The sequence below is a fragment of the Micropterus dolomieu genome, linkage group LG13 (genome assembly GCF_021292245.1).
Source record: "Micropterus dolomieu isolate WLL.071019.BEF.003 ecotype Adirondacks linkage group LG13, ASM2129224v1, whole genome shotgun sequence".
In the NCBI taxonomy this organism is placed as follows: Eukaryota; Metazoa; Chordata; class Actinopteri; order Centrarchiformes; family Centrarchidae; genus Micropterus; species Micropterus dolomieu.
Genome location: NC_060162.1, coordinates 9,622,198 through 9,634,441, shown reverse-complemented (window position 1 = coordinate 9,634,441; position 12,244 = coordinate 9,622,198). Strand labels below are relative to the sequence as shown.

The 12,244-nt window shown below is 41.1% G+C and overlaps 2 protein-coding genes across 3 annotated transcripts; one reads left to right on the top strand and one right to left on the bottom strand.

The window, feature by feature from the left end:
* Positions 1-3,955, top strand: hwa (huluwa). Of its 2 annotated transcripts, none has more exons than XM_046067148.1 (3): positions 1-891; positions 1,986-2,181; positions 3,389-3,955. In XM_046067148.1, exons 1-3 carry the CDS (start codon positions 301-303, stop codon positions 3,553-3,555), a joined length of 954 nt encoding a protein of 317 aa, XP_045923104.1. In that variant the 5' UTR covers positions 1-300; the 3' UTR covers positions 3,556-3,955. The 2 variants fall into 2 exon arrangements, with proteins under 2 accessions (XP_045923104.1, XP_045923103.1); XM_046067147.1 differs by having other exon boundaries at positions 3-891; positions 1,983-2,181.
* Positions 3,956-5,402: 1,447 nt separating this feature from the next.
* Positions 5,403-11,266, bottom strand: atp5fa1 (ATP synthase F1 subunit alpha; the record flags this gene model as incomplete). Its single annotated transcript, XM_046067465.1, is given in 10 exon segments — positions 5,403-5,630; positions 5,726-5,876; positions 5,976-6,120; positions 6,209-6,316; positions 6,467-6,691; positions 6,810-7,110; positions 7,569-7,735; positions 8,601-8,774; positions 10,902-11,071; positions 11,191-11,266. Coding segments are annotated over 10 exon segments (1,596 nt in total), but the record flags the coding sequence as incomplete, so codon positions are not given.
* Between the last annotated feature and the right edge of the window lie 978 nt (positions 11,267-12,244).

Below are 12,244 nucleotides of genomic sequence, written 5' to 3'. Positions count from 1 at the left end.
CCAACTGAATGCGCGTTGGATAGGCTAGTCATCTCTGATCAAGCTTTTGCTTTGTTATCACTGACTGTATCAATCTACAATGATGAAGGCAAGGGTCATAAAGGACAATATTCACGTTTGGATACTGTTTACATCGGAGAAGCACGCTGGCATGTTGCAATTAGATCAAAAATACTTTAAAACACAAAGTAGTCCACATTGATTGACACGCCAAACCACCTGCGCATTCAGAGACAACGTGAAATCTCAGTTGAGACCAGCAATTCTCTAAAAGTCACCCTTTACGTCCTCTGGAATGAAATGTCTCAAATAAGTCAGACCACACCATCAGATCAGACTGAAGGTTACCCTGTGACAAATTTGACTTTGGTCGTCCTTTTGCTCATACCCTGCGTGGTCATTCTGCTTCTGCTGAACTGCTTGTTCCTGGGTTACAAGTTATTGATCCTGTCAAAGAAGAACAGACAGAAGCGAGAGGACACAGAGGAGATGCTTTTGCAGTCCACCCTGCAAAGAGTCCGGAGAGTGTCCGACGTAGCCTTCCCCCCGCTGCACGACGGGAGGAGAGCTTATATGTCTCTGTCAGAACCTGTCCTGCCCCATCCTGTCACCTCTTCCAGGGCTTCATCCAGGGAGAGGGCCGGGTTGGATCACAGGATCCGGCTCCTGAGGCCAGAAGGTGCCACCGGCTCAGGTTCCCTGAGGGCGCCGAGCACCATCCGGGCCACTTCCACTGCGGCTGGTTCTACCCCAAGACTCGACCTACCCTCCAGCTCACGGACATACGGAATCTGCAAAGCGGGCTGGTGTAAAAGCGCACCGGTTTTACCGCAGTCCAGTGACTCAGAGGCTGAAACAAGAGTGAACCTCGTTCCGCCCAACTCTCCAATGGTGAGTGGACCCCTATGGGTGTAAATTGCTTAAGTCAAGGGTGTTGTTGTGATTAACTTTTACTATCATATTCAAATTCTGACAAATGCTTTAGCATGGCCATATTGAGGCACAAATGAGCTGCTGGGCCCCTATTACCCCCCTGTTACTCCTCTCAGTTCATTGTGCGCATTATTTTTGGAATAATACTGGGCCCCGGATTTTCATTGTGGTAAATTGATTAAAAAAAAATAAAAAATCACAAATGATCACCATGTAAGCTTAATATGAGGTAAAATAGTGAAAGTCTTATATCTAGATTTTGACACTGGGCCTCACGATCAGCTGATAAAGCAGGACCCATCTTTAGTCAGTTAATATGCTTTAGTTTACTATAGTGCCACATTACCAAACAAAGTTAAATTAATAAAGTCAAACAGTGAGGTTGGGATTTTTGAGGGTCCCTGTCTGGCAGTCTGGGGGCCCCGGGCACTTGCCCATTTTGCCCAGCTGGCAATCGGTGAACCTGAAAACTTTCATGGTATCTGAAAAACAAAAACGTTTGATTCTCACTCATTGCTTGACCTATGTATATTTTATGTTATTATACATTTGGTTATCACCACAAATATTTCAGCTCATTGCTGTAAAATTGAAACAATTATAAAATCCTAATGTCTGTGTCCTCCTTCTCAGTGAAATCGGTTACATTTTGCTTCATGTGTACAGTTTCCAAGCATTGCTGTCATATATTTGATACCCTCATATTTCTAGTAATTAGATATACTTAGATATACTAGTATATCTCAGATATAGCTCTGTCTCTCTCATCTTTGATCAGCAAAAGCTCTCCTTACTAGGTGCAGTCTTTAGTGATAACGTGTTTATGTAGGTGGAGCTCTCTGTGCCTGTTCCCCCGTGTTAACTGTCACCCAACCCTGCTTTTTTGGTTTATTCTAAACAAATTGGAAATGTATACTCAGATTATTCTTCTAAAAATGACAAAATTGAATGTCCACCCAATATCCAACCTCCAGTATAATGCATTAGGTAGGCCTAATAAAATATTCCTAATCCATAGTGTGAGGTCTATATTTTTTCTTTGTTCACAGCAGGAGATGGGTCATGTGGGTCACATTCATCGGAGCAGTACTTACGAGATGCTGACAGGCGTGAACCCAGGTGTTGCAGCACATGTGTTTGACAAAGTACACATGGAGTGCGAGTACACCAGCCCGCCTTCAGAGACATCCTGCCTGAACACATCTGCAGTGGGTCCTGGACTGGACAGCGACTTTGGTGCAAGTGCAGGTATGCTTCAGTCTCCTTCAGCTGCACTGCAGTCAATGTGGCTGTCATTAATAATTTTACTGCTGCATCAAGTAGATGGAGTGGTATGGTACAAAAAAGTTTCATATTGTTGAGTAAAAGGGGTGACGAGAGAGGACACTAATTGCACATCAGTGCTGTTTGGTTATCTTGATCATTCACACAGAATCTCACCAGTGAGGAACATAAATCATCTTGCTTTCTGACTGGTGGTACAATAGATTATTCATATAAAGAGTAGTTTAACAAATGACTTCAAAGGAGTCCTGTGTAAAGTTAAAGTTGAAACATTTATTTTTAAATAACAAGTTGTGAGTGTATTAGTTTGTGGATAACATGTTTAGCACTGATTGCAAGTTTTGTAGTTATGTATGCAATATATATCTATATAATTTGAATAGTCGATGTTAATGTTGAATGAGGCAACTGTAAATAATTTCATTGCCTTCTTTGTAGGCAAAGAAATATGCAAATGTACAAATGCTACACATTTGGACAGCCATTTGTTGTTATAGCACTGGATTAATAAAGGAAAAAAGTCTAGTCAAGTATGTAGTATACTATATATTTTTCTTTAACTGTATAGAAAATTGCAGCCAAGTCAGCTGAATCTGTAATGGAAAAGTGATTTTTCTCATTGTACCTTTTGCTACAATATATGGCTAGGAAAATTGTTTCTTTTGCATTGTCAAGCTTTGACACGAACACCTAAGTAAGAGGCGAGTTGTCTGGTGACAGTGAATAAGGTACTACAAACGGTCAGGGATTCATCAAGTTTCAACGTTTGACAGCTTTATTCAAAGTCCCCTCCACTCACTGTTTTGATTGTTACTTCATTTGGATGTTGCAGCTTGTGCAGAATGTTGTGTGCGTGCAGAGTTTTTCACTAGCATGACTGGCAGGGTAAAGTTTCTCTGTTACCTTGAGTCTGAGTTTACCTTTAGTGCTAGTTTGAAAGCTAGTCACTGTTGAGTAGGCTATGCAACTTACACAAGTGTGGAAACATGAATCTCCAGTGCACATACGCTGAGACTGGAGTTTTCAGTGAAGTGGGAGACACTTTGCATCCAACAGTTAAATGATTGAAATGAATAGCATTTGCATATTAGACAGACAATTATTGAAAGCATAGTATTTTTATATAACGAAAAAACAAAAGTTTTGAAATATGCATGCGATTTCTTTTCAGGTGTCTCCCTGCGGATTCTGTCAGCAGACAGTGATGGCCTGTCCAACGGTGTTCTGGCTTCAGCCTTGGAGTGGGATTATTATGACCCCTGCTATGTCAAACAGAATAATGTGCCCAAACATAAACACCACAGACCTGCAATGCACACTAAACAGTACTGGGTGTAATACTTCCCAGCTCTCAGTGTTATGAATAGTTTTAATATTTTTTATTACTTTTTTAATTTTATTTAAAAACCCTATGCAGGTGTTTTGTGGAAGTGTCTTAATTTATTTAGTTCATCTCACTAATAATCACTATCAGTACACTCGTTTAAAATTTGTAAAATAAGGAATGCACTGTCAATGTATTTGTTCAAATTGTAAAATATTTACTATGCACCTTTTACTTTAGTTATTGTGAAATATTTACTATGCACTTTTTTCACTTATGTTAACGTAAATTATAGTCTTTCATATGAACAGGGTTGCTCGATCAGTTTGTTTTCATAAGCATTCACATTAAGAATTAAATTCACTATTTTTATGTTTTGATTCACTCTAACCAATAAAGACAGATTTATAATTGTCTGCTTCTGGATTACTTGTCTTTCCAATGAAATCAATTCAATTATTGTCACACAAGGAGGCAGAATAAAAAACAATTCAGTAGGTCAGTACAGAACATTACTGAAAACACTCTTGTCAGTGCAAATTACAGAATGTAAATGCTCTGTATAAGTGTCGAAGCGCTTTTACACTACATTGCATTCACCACCACACACATTCATACACTGAGTCTAAGTGCTCAAACAGAAACTAACATTCACACATTAATGCATTAGTGGAACAGCCACCAGGGGCAATTCAGGGTTCAGTATCTCACCCAAGGACACTTCGACATGAAGTCTGGAGAATTGAACCGCCGATCTTTTGATTAATAGGTAACCCGCTCGACCTCGCGAGCCACAGCCGCCCCATACAAGACAGACAATAGACAAACATTCTGGTCTATGCCAGTCTGCTGGTACCAGCATGTACCATCAAACATGTTTTTATGCTAATCAATATCTTAATAGGATTTGTCCTGGTTTTTAATTTGCCAAGTGTGACTCACCAGCCACTATAGTGTGGTTGGTGTTAAGTGTTTGGTGGGTTTTGCCCCTTTGCCTTACAGTTTTACCCTGTAGGAAAAGAGACAAGTACATAACTGATACTGGGCCTTTACCACAGTTTAACACTGAGCTATTATGAGAACCTAATTTAAGGTTTGATGGTTGCTTGTCATAAGCACTGGGGCTATGGTTGGATATATAAGACTTTTTTGGCCTTTGTCTGTGGTTGTACTAGTGAATGTGATCAGGGTCTTCCTGCAAAAGTGAATAAATACAACTATAGCAACCTCCAAGCGAATGGAGGAAGATTATTCAGAAGACATTTAAAGTTTCAGTCAGTTTCTTTGACATTTCAGTTGAATAGCTGGTTGTATGATCTGCCCTAGTTGCCGCTATCACATTGTTCCTGTTAATTCACTGAGAGTGGAGTGGAAGAGAGTGTCGTCTCTTTTTTACAATTTTGCATGCTTTTCTGCAATGTGACTGATCAGTGAGATTAGTCAAGTATCTCAGGTGTACACATGGCCTCTCAAGCTGTATTAAAAATCAAGTTGGGACGATTTCAAACATTTGCTCTTTAATCATGGCAAAGATGCAACATTTAAAATTCGTATAGTAATGGGGTCTATTGCTCACTGTCAGTAAGTGACCACATTTACACATGAAGTCCCATTTGTCTTTGTGGTTTTATAATGTATTGATTTTGATTATCAGAATTGCTTTCATAAAAAAGGTAGGAAAGGCACAGCAACCAGAACAGCAGCCCATCATGTAATTGTTCTGCTTTTTAAAAAGGCAAAATTTTAAAAATACGTGTGGCTATCTGCATTGGTTTCACTATTTCACTGCAAATTGTGTTGTGATACAATATATAATTACACCATCCAGGTATTGGAAAACAACAGTGCTCCAAACACAAAGTCAACTAGTTGGAATACTTTATTCTCTTAAGAGATATCTGTACAATAACAAGTGCTTCTTCAATTTATTTATTTTTTTAAAGTTCATAGAAAGTATAACTGACGCTGCACAATGCAAACATGAAAACAGCCAGACCAAGAAGCATCCCTTTACTCAAAGCTAGAGAGGAAATTCAACACAGTCTGCTTGAGCTTAGCATCAGATGCCTCTGAGATTTTACCATCAGTCCTGCAATCAAGAGGAGGTTGGTTACAAAATACATACAGAACATAAATTGCAATGCCAAAGTCTAAATGTCGCTGCCCAGAAGCCCTTTAACTTACCTAATAGCTGCCAGCAGGTCTTGGTGCTGGCTCAGTATGTGCTGCAGGAACGCCTTTTCGAACTTTGTGATTTTGCTAGGCTCCATTTTGTCCAGGTGTCCCCTCACACCAGCATAAATGACTGCAACCTGTTCTTCGATAGCCATTGGAGCTAAAAGATGAAAAGCATACAGTCACAGCTGTAGAATGGATACATTTTCTGAAAGAGATGCCTACTAAGGGAAACTGAATGCTTAATGTAAATACGCACAGTACTGTCCCTGTTTAAGGAGCTCAGTCAGACGGACACCACGGTTCAGCAGCTGCTGAGTGGCAGCATCCAGATCAGAACCGAACTGAGCGAAGGCAGCCACCTCACGGTACTGGGCCAGCTCCAGCTTCATGGTACCAGCCACCTGGTGAGGGACAGAAGTGAACAAGTCAGAATCAAAGATGTTCATTGTGATGAAAGCTGGAAGATGGGTGATTACAAGGAAGTCCAACCTGCTTCATGGCCCTGGTCTGGGCAGCAGATCCGACACGTGACACAGACAGACCGACATTGATGGCCGGACGAATACCCTTGTAGAAGAGCTCAGTCTCCAAGAAGATCTAAGTGAGAAAACAGCACTTAATAATAATCTTAATTTATAGAGCACTTTTTAAAATCCATGTTTCAAAGTGCTTCAAAAAGGCAGCGAAAAATAGAACAGACTGTAGCTTGCAGGATTGTAATTGGGATGAAGCCTGTCACACGCTCACCTGTCCGTCTGTGATGGAGATGACATTAGTTGGAATGTATGCAGACACGTCACCAGCCTGTGTCTCGATAACGGGAAGGGCTGTGAGGGAGCCGCCGCCAAAGTTCTCGTTCATCTTAGCAGCTCTCTCCAACAGACGGGAATGCAAGTAGAAGACGTCTCCTGGGTAGGCCTCACGACCGGGGGGACGACGGAGCAGCAGGGACATCTGACGGTAGGCAACGGCCTGTAGAAAAAAAAAATAAAAAAATAAAAAAAGAGATTGGGTTTGTCAAAATGATTTACAGCACTTGGTTATCCCGGTTTTAAAATCCCCTCCAACAAGCCAATTAAATAAAACTCACCTGCTTTGACAGATCATCGTAGATGATCAGGGCATGCTTGCCGTTGTCTCTGAAGTACTCTCCCATGGAGCAGCCAGAGTAGGGAGCCAGGTACTGCAGTGGAGCGGCGTCAGAGGCAGTAGCAGACACGACGATGGTGTACTTCATGGCATCTGCATCAGTCAGCCTCTTCACCAGCTGAGCCACAGTGGATCTCTTCTGGCCGATAGCAACGTAGATGCAATACAGCTTCTTCTTCTCGTCAGTTCCTTCATTGAAGCGCTTCTGGTTAATGATTGTGTCGATGGCAATTGCGGTTTTGCTGCAACACAAATTCAAAAGACTAAGCGATGCACTGAAAAACAGGACCATGTTATACATAAGTGAATCTCAATTGTGTGCTTTGGGGCCCAATATTCTCCAGGTTTAATTCCTAAAAAAAAAAAAAAAAAAAAAAAAACACACTACACCACCTTAAAGTGCACTTGAAAGCGTTTAAATGAAGAACTTATAACCACAGAAGGAAACAATAATCAGACTGTTGTTCATTCATGTCAGTGTTTAAATGTAAGACTACAAACTGACAGAAGGTTAAACTACCACAAATCACAACAAGTAAAACGTACAACATATTATATACACACTCACAATATTGATTATTTGTTCCACCCCTTGTCAGCATTAGCATTTCCACTGCTGTACCAGCATTTCAAAATGCACTAGGAATAACATCAAATGCTGCCCGTGCTAAACTATTCACTTTGAGCAGAATCCTCTTACCCAGTCTGCCTGTCACCAATGATGAGCTCACGCTGTCCACGGCCAATGGGGACCAAACTATCCACAGCTTTGATGCCAGTCTGCATTGGCTCCCTCACAGAAATACGGGGGATGATACCGGGGGCCTTCAGACCCACACGCCTGCGGGTATTGGAGCCAAGGGGGCCCTTTGAGGAACAAAAATGATCAGGAGTGCCACCAACTGATTTAATAAGTAAAAGAACCCTCTGTTATAATAACCCAAGAGGGACATTTACAAAAACAAATTAATCCACGCAGACGATACCCAGCTGTATATCACTGTATGTCCAAATTACTACAGTTCTATCAACAGCTTGTTTGCATGACATGTCTGACATAACCTTTCAGGACTTCTTACAGCTTAATTAAATTAAAACTGAAATTTCACTTACTGGAGCAAAAGCTGAGCGAGAGAGCTTTCTCACCCATGACCTTAGTCATTTACACTCAGCACCAAGGTCATCACTGATCCTGACCTAAATTGTGTCACGTTAAAACGTGACTAAAGTATCACTTCTGTCTAATGTGTCTAAGACAGCTATTAATCACTGGTTACAGCTCACACAAAACACAGGCAGAACAAGTTCTGATAAAAAACAGTCATTACTCCAATTTTTTGAAACCTGTCTGTCACAGAAATAATTTAAAGATTATTTGATTGGTTAACCAGTCCAGTGTGTAGGATTTAGTCTTAGGATTCAGACTGCCACCAAACAAGTAGCCCTCGCCTCACTCGCAACCTCCTCTTCCAAGCCTGTGGGAGAACCCATGGTGAGCGCGAACTCACAAAAAATGCTAAAGGCCCCTCTTCTAACATGGCTTTCTCCTGTTTTTACCTACCAATTATTTTATCCTATCTTGTCTTTTTCCCATCTAACTTTATCCAATTTATCATGTCCAAATTGTTTTATTGTAAATGTCAATATCAATTGCTTTTATGTATTTTAATGCACAATCTGCGCTATAGAAACACCATTTATTATTATTGTTATTATTATCATCATCATTTACCTTTCCATCGATAGCATTTCCCAGAGCATCGACGACACGGCCCAGGAGCTCTACACCAACAGGCACATCTACAATGGCACCTGTTCTCTTGACAATGTCGCCTTCCTTGATCAGCTTGTCATTACCAAACACCACAACACCAACATTGTCGGGCTCCAAGTTCAGAGACATGCCCTAGATGAGAGAAGAAACAACAGTTACTACCATTTAGAGGTGTGCCATACCATTTCGCTCACGATATATCGATATTAGGGCTTACCCCGAATAGTCAAAGATTCGATGCTTTGATGGGAGGAGCCTGATTCAACTGCCAATCCCACCATCGATGCTTGGCAGCAGTGTTATGAAACGAGGATCATAGCATTTTGGCGATATGGGGGGGGCTCAATGTCTGATTTTACATTGAACTATCAGTTTTCTCCCAATAAGTTAATACACAGCCTATTATATGATAAATACGTAAATGCTGTGCCTTTCTAGTCTTTGTGACCACTCAAAGCGCCATTCACACACATTCAGACACTGAGCCTAAGTGCGTCAATAGAAACTAACATTCTAGGGCTGCACAATTAATCAAATATTGATCGCGATTACGATTTTAGCTTCCCACAATTAACATGATCGACGGCAATATTGCCGTTTAAAATGCGTGCTCCGCTCAGGAAAACTCTGCTACATATCAAATCAAGCGCTTCCTAAACTTAGCGCCAAGGGGATTGCTGCTACAGTCCAGAGTAGACAGCAAAGTCCACGATTCTGCATGTGTCTGCTGCGTCGCGGCTGCCGGAGCTGGTCGCGACCCCTTCTACTTAATGCTTGGGAGTCCATCAGCCCCGCAGCTCGTCCCAGAAGCGTGCCAGAGCAGCTCTCGGCTTCGCTCCACAAAGAATACACGAGTCTATTTTTGACAGAAGCCGCGTCAACATCGAACATGGCAGGAAGCCAGACAAAGAACAGCATAGAGAATCCGGTCAATTTCCAAAATAAAACACCCTGCATACTCCTGATCATAAATCGCAGCCTACAACATTGCCTACTTAATCATAGAAGAAGCACAAAAAACAAGCACTGATTACCAAATCACCAAAATCTAAACAGGTCAGCAAAATCAGCCTGGCACAACACTCTGATTCTGAAATGCTCCCTGTGGCATATGTCATGCAGACAACCGAACAAAACAGGGTCACAGAGAGCTGTAGAAGCCATAGGTAGTAGCACATAAAGGAAAAAATAACAACAAGGCAACAATATGCTCAGCTCCTGAAATGCGTTTGAGACGCTTCCAGTAGAAGCTAACGCTGTGCAGAGGCAGCAGTAGCCGGACTAAGTGGACTTCCTGGGTAAAACGTTATATTTTGCTTCTTGGAGATGATACATTTTAAGGACTACTCTTATTTTAATGCAAAGACTTGTACATTATCAGATATGCAGCACATCATGGATGTGAAAATAGCTGCTTGTTTATTTAAAGTGCAATAAAATATGTTGTCCCTAAAATCAATGAATAATCGTGATAATCATGATCTAAACAAAGATCAAAAGTCATTTCGGCCATAATCATTCAGCCCTATAACATTCACACAGTCATACACCGATGGAACAGCCATTGGGGGCAATTTGGGGTTCAGTAACTTGCCCAAGGACACTTCAACATACCACCTGAGACTGAACCGACGATCTTCCGATCAGCAGGCAACCCGCTCTACCTCTTGAGCCACAGCCGCCCCACGGATAAACATATAATGCTGTAAATAAAACCGTGAAAGAAAGAAGCTTTTAATAATTCTGAAAGCGTGAATAAATCCAAAACCCTAACCCTTAAGGAAGGGGGCATCAGTGAGCATGTGTGGCCGTTGCATGTGTGTGTGGCAGAAGAAAAACGCTTGCTGAAGAGACACAGTACCAGCTCCACTGATGTTGTGCCAAGTTGTCTGCACCTCGTGGGACATTTGAATCATTTATCACCATTGATGAACCACACAAAGAAAATTAAACCTTTTTTAATTCACTCAAAGCAACCAACAGTCTTTTGTACAGTATCTTTACAAATAGACACTACACAATACAACCAGTAATGTAAATTGGTGTCCACTATGCATTAGTGGCTATGTACTTTACTCAAGGGACCACTGATTCTGAGAAAGTAGAGAGCATTTCCATTTGCCAATTGCGTTTAACTACAAATAATATAGAGGCTGGTTAAGCGAATTTGTTTGAATCCAATCTCCTCCAACATTCAAGCTGTGGCATCAACCCACTCAGTAAAAAGTCAGAGTTTAAGTGTTACATCATCTGTCTTACCTTCAGACCAGAGGAGAACTCCACCATCTCCTCAGCTTGCACGTTCCTCAGACCGTACACTCTGGCAATACCATCACCGATCGACAACACGCGACCAGTCTCCTCCAATTGTGCACTGGTGTCAGCTCCCATAATCTTTTCCTCCAGAATGGACGATACCTCGGCTGTGCCTTTAATGTGTATAAATTGTTAATTAAGAAAAGGTCCACTAATTAACAAGTTTAATAACGTTACAAATTAATTAATTTTCTTAAGCAGTAGCCCTATACAAGTTTCAGGAAATACCGACCCGTTTTCTGTAGCCATGGGCTGGCGGTGTGTAGATCCTTGGCTCCTACACATGCTGCAGCAACGTTCTTGGATACCTTTAGGACAATAGGAACAAATAAAGAGATCAGTTTTATTCAGACCAAATAAGTGCAGTGTTTTCTATTTAATTCACTTATTTAAGTGACCTAATTCCAATATAAAATCAGTTGCCAATTCATGAGGTACACCAAGTTAAAACTAATGCAGTCTAGTGCAACAGCCCGGCAGTCACTCTTCCATTCATGAAGGTTATAATGTTCAGTTTTTTGTGTTAGACATGTTAATTCAACTTTATGGTCATTTAGAGGCTGAAGTTGTTGCTACTAAAAGAAGGTTGTAATATTTTGTCAATTTCAAATAACTTTAACAACCCTTACCACTGACAGCACAAAAGGTATTTTTAAACCCCCCCCCCCCCAAGCTGAGACTCTGTGTCTTATGACATTACATTAATAAGAACATTTGGCTGGCGTTTTTATCCAAAGCAACTTACAATTGCTACAGTGAGGAAAATAAGTATTTGAACACCCTGCTATTCTGCAAGTTCTCCCACTTAGAAATCATGGAGGGGTCTGAAATTGTCATCGTAGGTGCATGTCCACTGTGAGAGACATAATCTAAAAAATAAAAAATAAAAATCCAGAAATCACAATGTATGATTTTTTAACCATTTATTTGTATGATACAGCTGCAAATAAGTATTTGAACACCTGAGAAAATCAATGTTAATATTTGGTACAGTAGCCTTTGTTTGCAATTACAGAGGTCAAATGTTTCCTGTAGTTTTTCACCAGGTTTGCACACACTGCAGGAGGGATTTTGGCCCACTCCTCCACACAGATCTTCTCTAGATCAGTCAGGTTTCTGGGCTGTCGCTGAGAAACACGGAGTTTGAGCTCCCTCCAAAGATTCTCTATTGGGTTTAGGTCTGGAGACTGGCTAGGCCACGCCAGAACCTTGATACGCTTCTTACAGAGCCACTCCTTGGTTATCCTGGCTGTGTGCTTCGGGTCATTGTCATGTTGGAAGACCCA

What these genes read in the sequence shown, in the direction of transcription:
- hwa (XM_046067147.1), top strand. Translation starts at nt 301, where the DNA reads ATGTCTCAAATAAGTCAGACCACACCATCAGATCAGACTGAAGGTTAC. An exon ending in TTCCGCCCAACTCTCCAATG is followed by an intron (nt 892 to 1,982) that starts GTGAGTGGACCC and finishes CTTTGTTCACAG; the next exon opens with CAGGAGATGGGTCATGTGGG. An exon ending in CGACTTTGGTGCAAGTGCAG is followed by an intron (nt 2,182 to 3,388) that starts GTATGCTTCAGT and finishes ATTTCTTTTCAG; the next exon opens with GTGTCTCCCTGCGGATTCTG.